This window comes from Gracilinanus agilis, chromosome 6 (genome assembly GCF_016433145.1).
Source record: "Gracilinanus agilis isolate LMUSP501 chromosome 6, AgileGrace, whole genome shotgun sequence".
Classification (NCBI taxonomy): Eukaryota; Metazoa; Chordata; class Mammalia; order Didelphimorphia; family Didelphidae; genus Gracilinanus; species Gracilinanus agilis.
Genome location: NC_058135.1, coordinates 213454278 through 213474310, shown reverse-complemented (window position 1 = coordinate 213474310; position 20033 = coordinate 213454278). Strand labels below are relative to the sequence as shown.

General features: G+C 43.0%; 1 protein-coding gene across 1 annotated transcript in view; it reads right to left on the bottom strand.

Annotated features, from left to right (window-relative positions):
- The window catches only part of MAN2B2 (mannosidase alpha class 2B member 2), a 102131-nt gene that overhangs the window by 28400 nt on the left and 53698 nt on the right, over positions 1-20033 (bottom strand). The window contains exons 7-11 of the mRNA XM_044681765.1: positions 19790-19967; positions 16963-17161; positions 11038-11228; positions 5957-6134; positions 3905-4038 (exon numbers count right to left, since the gene is read on the bottom strand). Coding sequence (XP_044537700.1) covers positions 3905-4038; positions 5957-6134; positions 11038-11228; positions 16963-17161; positions 19790-19967 — 880 coding nt within the window. The remainder of the gene's footprint in view (positions 1-3904; positions 4039-5956; positions 6135-11037; positions 11229-16962; positions 17162-19789; positions 19968-20033) is intronic.

Genomic DNA, 20033 nt, shown 5'->3' with positions numbered 1-20033 from the left:
TCTCTCTCTCTCTCTCTCTCTCTCTCTCTCTCTCTCTCTCTCTCTCTCTCTCTCTCTCTCACACACACACACACACACACACATACACACACAGAAAGGCTGTAAACAGAATAACTTTACCAGCAATCAGTTTGGTTCACTGCCCTCTTTATTTTATGAATCAAGGTCATATTGTTCCAGCTCTTAGAGCCTTCTTTCGGTTGATTATTTGCAGTGTAGCCTCTCAAAACATGCTTAACACAGTCTGCATATTCTCTTTTCCACCAGAGTGTGAGCTCCTTGCAAGTAGGAACTATCTTTTGATTCTCTTTGAATCCCCAGCACTTAGCACAGTGATTTTTGGTATATAGTAGGCACAATAAATGCCTGTGGACTTGAGCTGAGAAGGACAAATGTGAGGGTGAAGTTCCCCAAAATGAAGAGAGGATTTTCAGACTATTCACAAGTGAGTTCAACTGACTTGGTTAAGTTCTAGAACATATTATTCAAGGAACATTGTATGAACATTTAGCTGGGATTTTTGAGAGTCAGCAGGGGTTCATTAAGAAAAATGGCACCACTGGGAAGACTTCTATGAACTGATACAAAGTGAAGCAAGCAAAACCCAAAAAACACCAGTAACAGCAGTACTATAAGGATGATCAACTGTGAATGACTTACCTATTCTGATCAATACACTGACCTAAACTAATTCCAAAAGTCTCAAGATGAAAAATGCCATCTACTTCTAGAGTGAACTCATAAACACTGAGTGCAGATTGAAGCATACTTTATTTTCTTGGGGTTTATTAGTGTGTGTGCTTTTGCAACACAGCTAATATCAAAATATGTTTTGAATAATTTCACATGTATAATCAACATCATATTGCTTGCCTTCTCAGTGGGTAGGGGAAGGAGAAAATTTGGAACTCAAAATTTCCAAAATTGTGGTAAATTTTTTACACGCAATTGGAAAATATTTAAAAAAAACAAGTAAAAGGAAGAAAAAAAACGAACAGGTCGCACTGGACTCTACATTTCCTTTTTTGAATGGGGCATTAGATTTTTGTAGATAGGAGTGATAACTGTCATGGAAAAAATCTGTCCGATCTTCAAAAAAAAAAAAACCATGAGATAGAGCTGAGTCAATAACCACTTATTAAAGGGACCCAGCCCCCTTTAATGAATAGGACTTCAGATCTTCCTCACAATTTGAGATATCTCCTTGCTTCCCCAAAAGGATTTTATGACCCTCAGATCCTGGACAGTCCAGCTGGTGCACCACAATATATAAATTTTCATTGGTGGTTACATAGTCACTTTGGTGGTCCCAAGATAATGCGTGGGCAAATCTCTTCTCAAGCCCTCACAATGGACAGAAGTTGCACAATCATCAAGTGGGCAAAATCCTGCTGGCCAATAGAGGGAAATGACCAAGGCTCCTGAGGCTCTTAAAATAACTTGGGGACTTTCCACGAGTAATCACCAGAGGGACAAGATAAGGATCATTTCCACTCACAGAATAAGCAGGATGTATACCCATTACCGAGAAAAGAGAAGGCTCATCTCCCCAAGTTGGATGAGGGGGAAATGTCAGGAGGTGGAGGTCCAGACATCCAGATGATCCCCTTCCTTATGTGGGCATTATGTGGGTGGAAGCCCTTTAGCTTGGACATTTTTGTGGTTAAGTGAGTGCACTCATGGCTCTTAGTATATTGTTTCAGCCCTGCTTCTTGTGGCCTAAAAAGTCTGATTTAAGAAAGAATCCCTTTAACCTGATATGGAATAATAGGGATCAATGTCTATATGATCAACCTTGATTGATTACATATGAATATGAGTATACTGAACAATCCTTTATGTAATCACCCTAAATTGAATAACACTGATTGGAAATAAACTAGGGACAGATCATGGATCAATAAAACAATTCTTTTTCATATCACAGTCATGGATTATCCAGATTTCAATGAGACTTTAATAAAGTCTCTTTTAGCTTCTTGTGGCCCTGATAGAGAGATATGGAGTAAACAAGAATAGAACTAGCTAGATTTGGGAATAGGTTGAAGATCAGCCCCAAAAGGGCAGTGATTCATACAGTGCCTCAACATAGCAGGTGGCCTTGTGCTAACACTTATATAACACTTTTCAGATTGCAGAGAGCTTTCTATAGTCATCGCCTCTAAGCTTTGCAATATGAGGTGGGGGATATTATTATCCTTTTTCCTGATGAGTATGCTATGGAACTTGGAGGTGAAGTGACTTGTCCAGGGCCACATAGCTAGTTGTGTCTGTATATGTTAGAGACAGCATCTGAACTCAGGTCCTTCTGACTATGTCCAGCATTTTATCTAGTACATCATGCCAGGTCTCTAGTACAGCGACGCTTGGGAGCACAACAGCTCGGTGCCCAGGTGAAGCCAGGGATCCTACCTCCCCTCCCAGGCCTCTTTGAACTCACTCTCAGATTCTGTGAGGACTCTATGCTGCAGGTTAGGTCAGGACTTGAGGTCTGTTTTGTCACCAACCAGAAGAAGCCAGGTGGCACAGTGGATTCAGGAAGACTTGGGTTCCCATCCAGCCTCAGACATGGACTAACTGTGTGACCCTGGATGTGTCACTTAACTTTATTTGCCTCCATTTCTTCTTATGTGAAAGGCTGATAATAAGAGCGCCTCGCTTCTGGGGCTGTACAAACACGCGTGCCCCGGGGCCCCGGATTTCCTTTCCAAAGGGTTTCTGAAGTCTCAGAAGACAAGGAGGGCAACGCTTTCGCTGGAAGCCTCCAAAGTAGGGTCCCACGTTTGTTCAATGGATGCGGGGCAGCTGACGCCAAGCCTACCGAGCCTACCGTGTCACCGCTGCGGCTTCATGCAGGACGCCTAAAGGTTTTCTGTCTTCCCAGCTCCCTGCCAGAAAGCAGAGGCTGGCCGCTAACTCCCTGGTTCTAAAAGACAAGACCCAGAACGGCGGCCCTGGGCGGAGCGAGGAGGCCCCCAAGGCCTTTTACCCCGCCCCGTCCCCGGGGCCCTCCCCCTGGGGGGCCGAGTCTCGGGCTTGCCGCGCAGGCTCTGTGAAGCAGGGAGGTGAGCCCACAAGCACGGGCCCTCGGGGCAGCTCGCACCTCCGAGGGCCTCCGATAACAGGAGCGCCCCACCATCGGCGCAGGAAGGCTCGGTTCTTCCTTAAAGAATCGCAGCCTGACAGATGGAGGCCTCCAAAGTCTCTGGCTCCAAAAGGAGGAAGCTAAGCCCGCAGACGTTTAGCCAATCCACAAAAGAGATCATGGCGCGCTTGACCTGGGCGCATCTCACGGCTCCTCGGCGGAGGCACGACTGCGCCATGCACAGGCAGTTTGGGCGTTGGGCCCACCACAGCGCCCGGCCTCTCGGCCTCCGTCCTACCCATCAGGCCTCGCAGGTGCCTCCGCTCCGGGTCGGTCTGTTCTCTTCTCTCCATCACCCGGGAGGCTCCACGCAGCCTCCTCCTCCCACGTACAGAACGGAAGCGGCATTTCCCCCACTTTCTGGGGAGGAGGCCCGGCTCCTGCAGCTGTTGGGCTGCTGCCTAGGAAGAGTGAGTGCAGGGCTCCCCCTCGGAGGCCAGGGGTACACCGGGGCTCCCGGGGCTCCTACAGACGGAACCAAGGCGGGAAGCTCCGAGGCTGGGGTTTGAGCGAGGCTTCGGTGACTAACCGCAACCTTCGGCAAGCCACTTTGATTCCTTTGGCCTTGCCAGTGGAAAGGGAGCCCAATTCTACTCGTACCTCCCGGGGTGCCTGGGGGTCCTCTGCAACGGGGCGATGTGGGGGTGGGGGTGCCCTGGCTCGGGTCCTGCGATCCCCCATCAGAGGAGTCTCCCTCGGCTGGGCAGTCACTTAGGGCAAGCCGAAGGAGGATGAGGGCAGGCAGCAGGAACACAATACCTGGGCTGGCACGGCGTGTCCGGCTTCGTCTAAGACCGTGACTCGTGGAGAACCGACAGGAACAGTAACCAAAGTGGTGATGGTCCAGGCCAGGGGGTTATAGACAACAGCGCACGGGGCCACCTCGTGAGAACCTTTCCAGAAAAGATAAGACGGGACGGTCACCTGCTGCTGGCCAAAACTACGCAAAGCCACCCAAAGGGGAAGGGGAATGGGAAGCTGTCTCCCAGGCTGCTGTCTGCCGGCTAATGGGAGCAGGGCAATGCTCACAGACCTGCCCATGGGTGTCCACTGGCAGAATCTGTATCAATGTACTGTACAACACACAGACAAATACCTCTGAGATTCCCTCGTCTCCTTCACTGCCTTCTCTGGGGAATCTGTCCCGATCCCCCCAGTTCACCCCCTCCTCCCCAATCACGCTGTGTCTTTGGTATCTACTTCTCTATTCACTTCTTGTCTTCCCAGATAGACCATAAGCCCCAGAAGACAAGAGCTTTTTCATTTATCTCCTATCCCTAAAGGCTGCCACACAGGAGATGCTTGGCAGATACTTGCCACCTGAGAGGAGGGAACAGTGACCCGGAGGGGAAACTACTTGCCCCAGGATACAGAAATGAAAAATGGCACCAATGGGATTTGGACCCTGACTCCAAATCCGGAGCTCTTCCCACTTACCATATATGCAGGGCAGATATTGTTTATCTTCATGTTATAAATAAGGAAAACCAAGCTTGGAAAAGTGACATAAATATCCATTGTCTCCTCTTAAGAAAGACAGATGGGACTCAAACTCTGGTCTACTGCTTTGTACCCACCACTCAATATTGCTCAATATGGTCTCCCCTTCCTCATACCCCATAAGCCTGGGCTCTTTGGACTGGGAAAGGTTGTTTTTTTTTTAGATTTTATTTTTTATTTTTTTTTTCCATGATTACACAATTCATGCCCTCTTCTTCCCCCTCCTGGAGTTGACAAGCAATTCTACTGGATTATACACATATTATCACTCAAATTCTATTTTCATATTTATTCATCTTTTGTGGGAAGCCGTTCTATGTAGTAAAACCTTTGGAGAAATAGGATCAAATTTAGGGCCTGTTATCTGGATTCCCTACGTGACCAATCCAGGCTGAGGCAGTCTTTGTGTTTGGTCCTGGTCACTTGAGCCTCAAAAAGGCTCTGGTACCAGAAGGTAGGTTAATCCAAAATCAACTTGATCCCTCCAAAAAGGTTATTAGGAGTCATTTAGAGAAACAGAGTCTGTAACAGATATTTTATCTGGATCCCATTACAAAATCATCGGCAAGTAAAACTGTGTGTATGATTTTTCTGCCCTGCATGTCAGGATGCAGACTGAATGGGTCATCTAAGATAAAAATCTGAGGCTCCTCTTCTGACTCAGTCTTTGATCCCCACCTTTTTTACAATTCTTATTGGAGAGCTTTGAAGTGGTAAACCAGCTTCTATTGAATTGATAATTTCCTCCCTTGATAATTGAAGAAGCCTTAACCTTAAACAAACGCTGATTCCAGACTCAGATTAAAACCTGAGTCTTTAGTCTGTATGCAGATTTCAATTGATGAGCATCTCCATAGGATATTTCCTCTCCCGGAATTATAACCTGCTGAATTGGGGTTTGGAATTTGACCATTTGTCTTTGCATTTGTATTCTTTGAACTTCAATGGATTGTACGTGATTTATTGCCCCTTACCAACTGTGACCTCTTTGAGAAGGATATATAATAAACTTCCATGCCCACAGAATTTGGGACAGCATGGGCTAACCACTAGTCTAGTTGTTCTCATTTTCTTTCTCCTGCTTTAACCATCCTATGCCACCACGCTGCTCAGGACCCCAAAAAATCATATAGAGGCATGGCCCCCTATAATCTTTGAAACAATCTTTTAAAACCCCAACCCCAAATCATATATCCCATATAAATAAGTGATAAATCATGTTTTCTTCTGGGTTTCTACTCCCACAGTTCTTTTTCTAGATATGGATAACATTCTTTCTCTTGGGACAGTTTTAACAGACACCATATTTACCTGAATCTCGACCAAAGACATTACCTTGTGGCTCTTCTTTCTTCTCTGCCCGGAACATGTCAAAGATAATGGAGGCCATTAACTTTTCTACAGCAATCATTCCTTCCATTAGGTTGTTCATGTACATATCTCTCACTTTGGGAGACTCTGTTCCTGTTATGCCATCATGATGCTGAACCTTTTTTAAAAAAGTAAAGTTTATAAAAGATGAGTTAAAGGAAACACAAAGGCCAATTTTTCCTAAGCTTGTTCAGTATTTCAGTAGTATCTGACTCTTTGTGATCCCAACTGGGGTTTTCTTAGCAAAGAGACTGGAGCTGTTTGCCATTCTCTTCTTCACCTCATTTTACAGGGTTAAGTGACTTGTCTAGGGTCACTCAGCTATTAACTGATGCTGGATTTTAACTCATGCTTTTCTTACTCTAGGCTCAGCACTCTACTGCATCACCTAGCTACCCTAGCAAATGTAAACTTGCAAATATTAAATACTGGCATGCTTGCTTCAAGGAATATGTATGTATATATATACACACATTCCTGAAAAGTAGATCTACAACCTTATTGTAATGCACAATGGTGGTGTGGTAGAAAGCTTAAGGTGAGGGAAGTAAACAAAGATAGGCTCTGGTCCTGACCTGACCAAACTGGCTTTGAGACTGAGAAAGTCACTCAGTTTCCTCAGATGTAAGGAGAGTATCCAAGATCACATGAAGCTCAAGCATTCTAAATCGGAGTATCCTCCCAGTTCTAAAATTCCAAGATGTCCTATGTGATGCAAAATGTAATTTAAATTCAGTTAGGGGAGTTTACCATATGAAACAAAACGGATTCATTCTTTTTCTAAAGTAAAATTTATCCCTAATTTATTTGTTTTTAAAAACATTTCAATTAAAAAAATACTTTAAATGTGGTATTCCCCAATTCAAACCCCTTTGCCACTAAGGAAGAGGAAGAGGAAGGAGGAGAAGGGGAAGGGGAAGGGGAAGAAGGTGAAGGAAAAGGAGGAGGAGAAGCAGAAGGAGGAGAAAGAGAAGGAGAAGCAGAAGGAGGAAGAGAAGGAGGAGGAGGAGAAGAAAGAGGAGGAGGAGGAGGAGGAGAAATTGGTACAAATTTAGGGTTAGGGCCTGGAAATTAGAAGTGATTAGGTTTCTACATGGGGATGGAGATGCAGACTATATCATCTACCCCAGCAACAGTGATCTAGTCAGCAGAGTTTGTTGGTTATGAAAATGCTCAATGTCAATGAAAGCATCTGAGTCTTACAATAATTTCTATAACAAAAGTAGTGCAAATATTATCCTCCTCATCTTACAGATGGGGAAACTGAAGGTCTGAGAAGCAAAGCCCCTTGATTCTTGATTATATATAAAAACTTGATTCTTGCCATTGGACTGTGAATGCCTCAAGGGTGCTCAAAGACACTGTCTATTCTTTTTCTTTGTGTCTCCAGCTTAGGGCAATACCTGACACAAAGTAGGTGCTTAGGATGTCTGTTGATTGACTCACTAGAGAGTATTAAGGGTTAGTGACCGTGAAGCAGATATAATACACTTTCCTCCTCTGTAAAAGGGCCAGGCTGGACTAGCTGGTCTCTAAGGTCCGCTCCAGTTCAAGCACTTGAAGAATCTTTATAGATTTGAGAACATATCTAGAGAGATTGTGGAGTAAAAAGACCCTGCCAATTACATGTTAACTATTGTGAGAATTTATTTCTCATATATTAACTTCTATATAAGGGTTATCAATTAGAGGGAATTCCTGTTCCTTTGTATTCCTGTGTCATAGATTCCATCCAGTCTACTGCTTTTTGTTTTTTTCTTTGTTCTTAGAAATTCTGAAGAGTATCTCCTTTTTAAGACTTTTAGGACACTTTTAAGATTTTTAAAAGACTCCTAAAATTTGGTTAATAGAAAGAGGAGACAAGCATTGTCTTCCTGCCTACCTGAGCTCCATCACTTATGGTTTGGGGAGGGATTGGGGGTTTGATGGACTACCTCCTAATTAGCCATTTGCCAATTAGAGATGTCTTGGGATGCTCCAGGGAGGAGGTGAATAATGAACTCCCAAGAAGGTGTATATAGTTCCCTGGGCCAGGGAGGCGAGTCTTTTGATTTTTGAGAGAACCATTTGACCAGATTAGGATGTCTTGGCCAGTCAATCAATCAGTAAATTAAAAATTAAGAAATATTGGCAATAAAGACAAATGGTAAATGTTAGAGGGGGTGTGGCAAAATTGGGACACTAATGCATTGTTGGTGCATTTGTGAATTGATCCAACTATTCTGAAGGGCAATTTGGAACTATACTCAAAGGGCTATAAAACTGTGCATACCCTTTAGAAATACCCTTTAAAATGGTAATGCCACTAAAATGGTCAGTATCTCAAAGAGATAAAAAAAGAGGAAAGGATCTATTTGTATAAAAATATTTACAGCTGTTCTTTTTTGTGGTGGCAAAGAATTGGTAATTGAGGGAGTGTCCATCAATTGAGGAATGGCTAAACAAATCATGGTACATGTTGGTAATGGAATAATAATGTGCTATAAGAAATACTATTATGCTATAAGAAATGATAAGATGATTTCAGAAAAAGTTGGAAAGATCTGTGGGAACTAGTGCAGAGCAAAATAAGCAGAACTGGGAGAACATTAAACACAGTAACAGCAATATTGGACTTTGATCATTTGTGAAAACTTGGCTGCTCTCAGCAATGCAATGATCTGGGCCAATTCTGAAAGACTTATGATGGGGAATGCTATCTTCAGAGAAAGAACTGTTGGAGTCGTTTTCCATATCAGGGTATTTTTGATTTTATTTTGGGTTTCTGATTATGTATGGCTTTGCTCTTACAACAGTGACCAATATGGAAGGGACAATTATTGCATGATAATACACATGGGGGGAAAACAAGAAGAGCCCTAGCTTGGAAAAAAATAAGAAAAAATTTAAAAAATATTGCCTCTTGAGAATTTTTATTGTTATGCTACGAACTTTAAATATAATTCCAGGTAACTTCCAGGCCAGTATTTCCTGAACTAGAAGAATATGGAATTGTACAATGTCTCCCTTCTTTACTGTTGATTATTCTGCTCTCAGTGGCCTAGGCACACAGGGTTTCTCCAAGATTCAAGAAACAGAGGTCAAGAGCAAAGGAGAAAGATAGAGGAAGAACAGGAGAAGAGGGGAAAAGGAGGGGGAAAATCTCCTATAGAGATGGAGACAGTTTTTAAGGTTTATGAAACTGTTAGTTTTCTAATCCAGAACCTCTGATTTCATTGCTGTAGGGGACTTCCTGGGGAGGAAAATCCCTTTATCAATGCAGACTGGCAGCTGGTGAACAACTTGTTCTCAGAAAGTTGCTTGGTGGTTTAGAAATTTGCTCAGGGTCACTTGGCCAGTATGTGTCAGAGGCAGCACTTAAATCCTGGCTGTCATGACTCTGAGGTCAGCTCTCTCTACCACAACACCATGCTGCCTCCTGGGTTTATAGGCTTCAACAAGTAAGGTGATTCAGAAATGAAAGTTTCAAAAGTCAATAAATATTTAGCATGGAATAGCAGTTGGAAAATATTTATCTCCATCATTCCAAAGATAGAGCAATCCCTCTAGACAGTGAACACAACAGATGTGTCCTTTCCTTCTGATTTATCTGAACAGTGTCATGAAATTGCATCTTAGGGAGAAGGCATGGTGATTCAAGACTGTCATCCCTGCACCTGGGGAGGCTGAGGCTAGTGGAATGCTTGAGAGGGGAGTTTTGAGCTGATTAAGTCCATTATCAATATGGTAACCCTCTGAGGATAGCAAAATCCATTAACTTAGTTTTTCCAATATTTTGTTAACTATATTTCTTTTTTTAAAGCTGCACCTTCTGTCTTAGAATTGACACTGAGTATTGATACCAAAGCAGAAAAGAAGTAAGGTCTAGGCAACTGGAATTAAAAGAATTGCATGGGGTTATACAGCTAGGAAGTGTCTGAGGCCAGATTTACACCCAGGTCCTCCTGACTCCCAATTATAAAAGCAGGTTGCCTTTATGATGATATGCACTTAATTTTATGCATTTAAAAACATTCTTCTAATGAAGAAATTAAGAGGTTTTTCCGGGCTTATAAAAGGGTCTGTGACATTAAAATAAAGTTAATAACCCTGATCTAGAACCCTAATTTTCCATTCAAACATGGAACAAAGGGATTGCAAAATAACCACAAACACCTGTGGGGCTTGAACTAAGAATTTACTATATGAAACCCTGGGAGTATTTGGAATTGTGGTTTGGGAAGCTCCTTTGCCTCAAAACCATGTCTTTAAATATCTGGAAGTGGAACAAATTAGGTTCTTATTGGCCATTAACCTATTACACAGCTCTAATGAGAGACTTTGGAGGTGGAGAGGACCTTGGAAAGGGTTTTAAAGTTCACTTTGAAGAGTTACAAATATGTCAGCTACTATTATTATTACTGAGGGAAGGAAGATGTACATCTATGATATCACAGATCCCTGAAAGGTGATACAGTGGAAAGAGGGAAGGATCTGGCATCTGAGGACCCAAATTCAAATCCTGGTTCTGCCACTTACTATCTCTGGGACCTGGGGGGAAACACCTCACTTCCCTGGTCCTTGGTTTCCTTATCTCCAAAATGAGGGGCTTTGACTAGATGTGGATGAATGTCCCTTCCAGCTCTAAATCTGTGATCTCATGAGCAGGTCTCCATTGCTTCAAAAAGGCTATGATTTCTCGGGTGCAGCAAGTGCCTTTGCTATGCTCTGGACAAAAAATTCAGGCCTGAGCCTCTGCACTCAACAAGGCTGGGCTTTGATGACACACTTGCTGCATATCCCTGGGCTTGTCCTCAAAGCTTTTCCAGCTTGGTGGATGCTGCCAGGGTGCCTTGTGCTGGGATAGTCTCTGAGAAGCCAGGGTCACCCTGACACAGAAGAGACACTAGAAGATGACTCGATGCTTGTTATGACGGATGGTGTTGCTGTGGTTGATGCTCTCACAAATCCTACACTTAGCTGAAGAAGGGAGAAAAGGTCCCTCTTGGGAATATCATATCTGTTCGAAGGTGCCATTTTACCTCTGATACGGCCCATCGGAGCTGCTGTAGTTGTTCTAAGGACTCAGGCTGAGCCAGAGAACCTCGTGGGTTCTTCCGAACATACTGGGTGAACATGGACTCTCCGGCATAAAGAAGGGCGCTTGCTCTCCGGGCGATCCCTTTCAGTGAGCTACGGGAAGTATAAAATCCGGTCCAGCTTTGAAATGGCTCTAAGGAAGAATGTTAGAGAAAGTCGAGTATTAAAGGCAAAGATGACCTTAACACGGCTAGCAATGGGTGGCCCAGGACCCCCGAGCACCTGAGAATACTCCACTCGGATGAGTAGGGCAGGACTTCACAGCTTTAGCATCACTTGGTCCCCCATCCTGGGCAGAAACTCTGTGAAGCATCAGTCATGAGCCTGGACCTACATATATACCTTCCTCGCACCCCAATGAACCAAAATCACAGCCCAAGGGAAAAGGACCCAAGGCCCAACGCAAACCCAGGCCTCCAAACCTTTATCCATCTCTCTCCCCTGCTCCCTCCACACCACACTTTTTCATCCCCCTGTAAAGGCAGATCTCAGCATTTACCACATCACCTTATCAGCGGCCTTTCTACTGCAATACTCTCAAATACCCCAGAGGAAAGGCCAAAGCAATGAGTTGCCTATTGTGGTGGGGGCCAGTGATGGCAGGTGCTGGTCCTCAAGGCTGCACATGGCATCACCTACATTTACCTCCTCCTCCTGGCCGGGTGGTGACCCCTTGCACTGGGGTAACTAGGCACTGGCCAGGGGTATTCAATGTGATGGCCTAAAGTATACTTTCTAGGTGCTGCCACAGTTTAAGAAAAGCACAGGTAGCCCAGAGCCACCAGAGAAGAGCAGCCAGGATGGGAGAGGGCTAGTGCCCGCGTCTATGAGGACTCAAGGAAGTGAACAGGATTAGGAAGAGAACACTCAAAGGGCCACAAGAACTGTCTTCAAGAACCCAGAGCTGTCCTGAGGAGCGAGGACCAGACTTATTGCAATTGGCCTCGGAGGACAGAACCAGGAGAAAAGGGGAGAAGCTGTGAAGAGGTGAAGCTAGGCTCTCAAACCCCGGGGCCGTCCAAACAGAAAGGGCTTCTTAGAGGGGGTGGGCTCCTCCTTCTTTGAGCTCTTCCACAGAGGCTAGAGGATCATCAGGCATGTTATGGGGGGCTTGTGAGGGGGGGAAGATTCCTTTTGTGTCTGAGCTAGACTAGATAGCTAATAAGTTCCTGTCTATCCCTCTAATTCAGTGACTCTTCCATGGCCATTTCGAGAATCATGGATAAAGCTCCAAACTTGGTGTCAGGATGACCTGTGTTTCGATCCTACCTCTACTCTTTTTAGCTGTGTGACTGAGAAAGTCACTTTGCCTTTTTGTTTCTTAGATTCCTCATTTGTAAAATAAAGGGGTGGGACTTTTTTTTGTTTTCTTCTTGCTCCAAGTCTTCAATTCTATGAATCTAAAGCAGCCCATGGGGCCAGCTCATATTTTTAAAAATAATATCTTAATGTTTACTAAGTAACAGAAAAAAATAGTAGTGCACATGCTTTTATGTCTATTTTATAGATGAGGAAACTGAGGCTCAGTGAGTTTCCCCTGATAACACAGTTTAAAGATGTCAGATCTGGTAGCCAACTCTGGGACTTCAGAGTCAAACTCCAGTGTTCTTTCTATGACACTCCATTGCCCCTCGGGGATCTCTTCCTTTGTTGACCTTTGTTTTGACAAGTGCTTATGTGCTCAGCATCAGAGATGGTAAGAGAAGAGAGGAAGAGGAAGAGGAAGAAGTAGGCAGCATGGCCTCTCCTCCTGAGGTCTAGCTGAGGAGCCAAGGCTTTACTGTGTACCTTCCTACACTATTTTGGATACATGAGCTCTGACTCACTTGAAGCTTTACAGGGACCTGGAATGTCTTCTGTGTCTCCCACAATGCCTTCCATAGAGCTGGGGAGATAGATGAGACACTGGCTGGGTACAGAGAGCTGGGATTGAAGTCAGGAAGGTCAGACTGAGACATTTTCTAGCTATGTGACTCCAGGGCAAGTCAACCTCTCAGAGATTGTTCCCTCATCTGTAAAATGGGGATAATAATAGCATCTACCTCCCAGGGCGTTTATGAGGATCAAATCAGATAACATATGTAAAGTGCTTTGCAAACCCTAAGGGACTACTGAAAATATCAGCTGTAATTATAATGACCATTATTATAAGGACTCAACCTGATCATTAACTTTTTTGCCCTGAAGATTCTCATTAAAATTTTTAACCTGTTTTGTCCTAAGACTGATGTCATGGAAGGAAAGAGGGAGGGAAGGGAACAGATTAATCATTTCTATAGTGCCTGCTAAGTGCCAAGTTTTATGCTTTTACAATTATTATTTAATTTGATTTTCCCAATAATCCTGAGAGGTAGGTGCTATTATTATCTCCATTATACAGGTGAGGAAACTAAGGCAAACTGAGATTAAGTGACTTGCACTCTGCTGGAGCACTATTCTGGGGGAAAGGTGGGCCAGAGCTGTTTTGACGTCACTCTGTGACCTCAGAAAGACAAAGAGGAACTGGGGTCCTAGCACCAACTTTGTCACAACTAAAATGGGCCTCATTTTCCTCTTGTGTAAATTAGAATGGGCTTGATCAAAAAGCATGTTTGCTTTTGGCTCTTTGAATAAATGGAATCAATAAATATTTATTAATACTTATTGTGCATGATACCAGGACATAAAAAGACAGTCCCTGTTCTTAAAGAGCTTAAAGTAGTAAGGGGAATGAGAGAAGAACAATTGGTAATAATAATAACAACAAAACCAATAATAATTGACATGTATATGTAGTACTTTAAAATCTGCAAAGTGGTTTATGATAGATATCTTGTTGGACCCTTACAACCAATCTTTGAGAAGGTAGCATGTAAGATATTACCTGCATTTTGGAAAAGGGAAGTTACTTTCTGGTGAAGGCTTGTGATAGGTGGTAGCATTTGAGCTGGGTTTTAATAGACAAGAAGGACTTTAATAGGCAGGCTGGGGAAGGTAAATCATTCTAAGAAAAGGTAACAAGCCTGAACAAAGATGCAGGAGGGGTTATCTATGATTCTGAAAAACACAACAAAGCCTTGGCCATTTGGCAAAGGATAGGGCTGGTTTGTATCAAAGAGACACTAAATTGTGATTAACAGCTATTGAGTCTTATTGCCGAACAGGACTTTGGAACATCAGAGAATTTTAGAGCTAGAAGAAATCTTATTGAAGAACACAGAACAGAGAATGCAAAAGCTAGAAGGGACCCAACCACAAAGAATAGAATGGGACTTAGAATATAGATGGTAGACCTGGAAGAGGCTCTAGAACATAGAACTTAGAGACCTCAACATTCACTTAGTCTAACCTCCTCTTTTGACAGATAAGGAAACTGAGGACTAGACGAATGAAATGACTCGTGTAATGCAAGGTGGCTAACAGAAACTTTTTGCTTCTGTAATTTCTAATGGTCACAAAAAGTCAGTTAAACATCTTAGAATGTTCAGAAAGTCAGTTGGAAGTGAAGTTGCATTACAGATTTGCTCATATGTTTATATATGTCGTATAGATAAGTGACAGAGCTGGAGCTCGAACCCAGGTCTCTTGGGTCCCAGGAAGAGCTGCTTTGACTTTACTCTGTGACCTCAGGGAGGCAAACAGGAAGCAATCTTCAGAAGAGCTGGAGTTAATCTGTGCTGCTTGAATTCCTCCATCCCATCTTTAAATGGGCAAACAGAAGGGCAAGCATTTGTGGTTATCCCTCGGAGAGTGAACTGTCAGTCAGTCACTGTGGGCTGTTCTTGCACTCTAAGATGTGCTGAGGCGTGTGTGACCTCTAGTGGCTGCAGGGAAGCAGGTGAGAAGCACTTCCTGATACCTCCTGGCACTCTGGCTTTGGGGCTTGGGCTGGGGAAGGCCCCCTCACAATTTGGGCAGCCACTCAGAGAGGTGGGGAATACGGGAGCTTTGATCAGCATTTCAGAATTAAGGTTTAATGTTTATATTTCTCTGACTTTCAGAAAAGATCAGAAGGGGCAAGATTCCTTTTTCTTGAGGCCCTGTTCACCTGCCAGCAGGGCTGCTCAATGCAACCCTTTTTAAGCAATTGTCTCGAAGAGGGGCTTTTCACACCACCATTGGGGTCACTTGCAAATTAGCCTCAGAAGGATGCCACGTAATTCTAATGGCCAACCTTGACCAAAGCACGCATCTGAAGAAATGTACTTCCGGATTGCATTCTTTGCAGAGATGGGAAATTATAGGTATACAATATTTCACATATTGACAGTCTCACTTGAAGTATTGATTGGTTTTGCTCCCTTGCTTAAAGAAACCTATTACAAGATAGCTTGGTGGAGAGAGGCATTTATTTGTAAATGAAAGTGATTTGAAAACAAAAGATATCAATAAAAATTTTAGGAAATTAGCCCCAGTTGCTTAGGACAGGCTAATGGGGCTCCCAACAACAATCAATGAATAAAGAAGCATTTATTAAGCATCTACTATGGATCAGGCCCTATGCTAGTTACTGAAGATTCAAAGACAAACATGACACAGTTCCTGCCCCCAGGGAGCTTCTAGTGTACTGGAGAAGACAACATCCTCATGTTAAAGGACACACAAGACATATATAAAGTAAACACTGGAGGACCTAGGATGGAAAAACATTAGGTGGGAAGAAGGGAACAGGAAGAGTCTCTTGCAGAAGGTGGTACTTAAATTGAATCTTGAAGGAAGCCAGAAGCTCGTTCCAAACATAAAGAGATAGCAAACCCACTGGTCTCTCCTTTTGATCATTTAGGAGGCAACATGATGTGAAGTTTTAAGCCCAGCTTGGTCACTACTTAAGCTCTACAATCTTTGCCAAGTCATTTCCCTTTTCTGCCTTCAGTTTTCCTCTCTGTAAAACAGGGAAAGGGCAGGAACTGAATTTCTGGATGCCAAAATCTGGGAAGGATATTACTAAACTAGAAAGGTTGCACAGAAAGGCAACCTCTAGATGGTGAAAGGCCTCGAGTTCATGACAGCTAAGGAGAGGGTTGAAAGACTTGGGATATTCAGTCTAGATTTAGCGGCGACACGATAAATGTCCTCAAGGTTACAAAAGACTGTCACATGAAGGAAGGAAATGGCATCAAAGGATCAATGAGGATAAGTTACAAAAAGGCAAACTTAAGTTTGACAAAAGGGAAATCTTTTTTACAATGAAAGCTCTCCAAAAATGGAATGGGCTGCCTTGGGATGCAATAGTTTCTCCCTTGTTAGAGGCCTTTGAGCAAAGGTTAGATGACTGTCAGATATAATGCTGACAGAATCTTGGGCAAGTATGGGTTTGGGTGGGTGGCCCCTTCAGATCTTTACAATTCAGATCATATGATTCTGACTGAGTGATCTCCAAAGTCCTTTTCTATCCATGTGATACATAGTCTGTTTCAAGATCTCTTTTGGAACATCCTAAATATTCTCTGAGAGAAAAAAAAAGCAGAATTTAACCACAGACCTGGATTTTTGTCTTCATCATAAATATCCTAGGAGGACACATGACAAAACCAGTGGAAAAGTGCGTCGGCCATGGGTGGGGGGAGTGCGGGGGGTGAAGGGGAAAATAGGAGCATGAAACATGTAACCATGTTAAAAATGATTATTAATAAATGTTAAAAAAAAATATCCTAGGAGAAGTACTTTGAGGGTAGGACGTTGTTGTTTTTGTCTATGTTTCCCCAGGGCCCTGAACATAGTAGGTAATTAATGAAGGCTTACTTAATTGCACTGATTTGAAACACGAAAATAGTGAGATCTCTGGTAAAGTCTGAAAACCCTGAATGGAAGTCACTGGTAAGACACTCACAAACCCAAAGTGTGTATGTGGTAACCCAAAATAGGGGGGAACCACATGATGCAAGTACCTGTTGAATAGGGAAGAAAATCCTGCTGGTTCCGTATGTTCCAGGTGACATCTCGATCATGAATAGCATGGAAGTAATCACCCAAAGTAGCATATTCCACAGTGACTCCAAACTCCTCAGAGTGATTATTAATATAGGCTAGCAATGGATCCATATTGGTGAACTGGACAGATGAGTTAAAGAACTGCTTGTCACAACCCTGAAATTTCCAAACAAAAAGGTTAAATGCCTGCCCAATGGTGTCTCTCCCTAAGGCCTGTGAAGATAGTTGAAAGATCTACTTGAGGTTGCATCGTTATCTCTACAAACAATTGTGAGTCCCTCAAATCTATCGTAAGATCCTCCAAATGTAATGGAAGGGACCCAGGTCTGGGATGATCTGGATCTTAGTCTGTCTTTCTTTGACAAGTCAAGTGCCCACAATCATAGCAAATCATTATTTCCCACAACTCCATGGTGTAAAAGGAATGACACTGCTGATCGCATTAATGCAGCAATGCTTTAGAATGGAAAGAGCTCTGGATTTAGGGAATTTGACATACTGGATTCTAATCCTTATTCTGCTCCTAATTAGCTGTGGGCTCTTGGGCAGAGGGTTCATTTTCTCTGGAATTCAATGTCCTTAATTACAGAATGGGGATAATAACATCTGCTTTACCTACTTTAAAAGACTGTTTTGAGGGGGCAGCTGGGTAGCTCAGTGGAGTGAGAGTCAGGCCTAGAGACGGGAGGTCCTAGGTTCAAACCCGGCCTCAGCCACTTCCCAGCTGTGTGACCCTGGGCAAGTCACCTGACCCCCATTGCCCACCCTTACCAATCTTCCACCTATGAGACAATGCACCGAAATTAAGGGTAAAAAAAAAAAAAAAAAAAAAAAAAAAAAAAAAGACTGTTTTGAGGACTGAATGAGAATATGCATGTGAAAGTACTTTGTAAACTGCAAAGTGCTATTTTCTAAGCATGAAGTGTTATTATTAATGCCAAAAAATTTTTAAATGATGATAATAAAGACAGAGGAAGAAGAACCGGAAACTACCCTGGAACTGGAAGGGTATAATTCTCTCATTTTATATGGGAAGAAATTGAATCTTGAAGATCTGAAGTGAAATGGAAATGTCCTCTCTTTGGGTTGCATATTCCAGACAAGGTGAAAGGACATGAGATGATGGTTCCTCTACTGTGTTATACTCGCTTCAGTAAACATAAAATGAGACAAAAAGAGGCCAGGTCTAGGAAATCTGGGTTCTAGTCCATGCTCTGCTACTCACTAGCTGAGCAATTTTGGACATTTCTGTTTCACCTGCTTTTTCTCATCTGTGAAATGGAAATGATACCATGACACCCTAGACTGGTATAAGCAAAGTTCTAAACAAAGCTGCATTTAAAAAAGTAAAAAACTCCACTCCCCAACCAGGTATCATTTTTCCAAATGGATGGGCAAGCACCAAACCATAACCCATCACTACTAAGAAGATTCCAATGTTCCTTAAAGAGGAATAAGGAAGTTTCTAGTGGTTAGTCAGACCACTCAGAATGCAGCCCTTTATGGGGCTTCCTGGTTAATGAATTCCTAAGATTCTCAAAAACAAGCACCTACCCAGCTCCTCTGCCCACCAATGACCGTGTTTTCTCTTCTTGAATACAAAGTGCACCCTCCTCAGTTGCTTTCTATCCAATGCATCTGCTAGCATTGTGCCAAGATGGGAAGAGCACCAGGAGTTCAAAGAAGAGCACTGGGTTCAAATTCTAGTTCTATGATTTCAGCCACTTAATCTTTCTGGGCCTGAGATTCCTCATATATGAAGTAGGGAATAATAATCCTTGCAATCCTGATCTCAGAGAGCTCTGGTGAGGTAAGTGCTTTGTAAATCTTAAATTGATTAGAATAGGGAATTAATAGAATAATGCCTGTAAAGACCTTTGTAACAATAAAACACAATACAACTATAAGCTATTGTTATCAACATTATCTGTACCTCCACCACCAAATACAAACTCCTCTGTTTTTGATATTCAAAAACAGGCCAAATATAGTGGCCTTCCTGCAATTCTCACACTTGACATTACATCTCCCATCTCTGCATCTTTGCACAGGCAATCCCCCAGGCCTGGAATGCACTCCTACTTCATTCCACCTTTTAGAATCCCCAGCTTTCTTCAAAGCTCAGCTCAAATACCATATCCTGCATAAGGCCTTTCCTAATCTCCCTACCTCCCAATATATTTTCCCACTCCCCCATCCTGTATTTATTTTGTACACATTTATACATATTTCTATCTGTTTAGTAAAATGGAACCTCCTTGAGGGCAAGCACTGCTTTATTTTTTCCTATGTATCCCTAAAGCCTAGCAATATAAAAAGAACATGATAGGCCCTTTGTAAATATTTTATTAAAGAAGGGGGGGGGTGGGGAGAAGCAGGAAAGCAGAAAGGAGGGAAGAAAGAGGGGTTGGAAGGAAAAGATGAGGGAAGGAAGGAAGGACATAAAGAAGAAAGGAAAGGAGGGAAAAAGGGAGGGAGGAAGTAAAGGAAGAAAAAAGGGGAAGGAAGGAGAGAAAAGGAGAAGGAAGAGAAGAAAAGAAGAAAGGCTTGGAAGGAGGAAAATTTAATGACTCATTTGATTCTTATAACAGTTCTACAAAGTAGGTAGTATAAATATCGTTTCCCCTTTTGACAGATGAGGAAATAGAGAGACTGAGTAATTTGCCCAAGATCACACAGTTAATAAGTGGCTTGAACACAAGTAGGTCTTTCTCTTTTAAGCCCTGAGTTGTTTCCCACCACATCTTGTTGCCCCTGTAGTTATGTGATACTCTACTCCCTTACCCATGGCCAGAGCACATCCTGGGTCCTGAACCAGGCCGCCCTCTGCTTGATGTTGGCCACCATGGCTTGGGCATAGAGGTTGAGGTTGGCATCTGTCACTGGCACACTCATATTGGGGTAAACTCCATCTTCCGGGGGGTTGGGGAAAACTGCAAATCCATTCCAATAAAAGCCTGACCTGAGGAGGAAAAAGACAGTGGAGGTGCTTGAGAAACTCTAAGAAAAACATCCTTCATCTCTACAA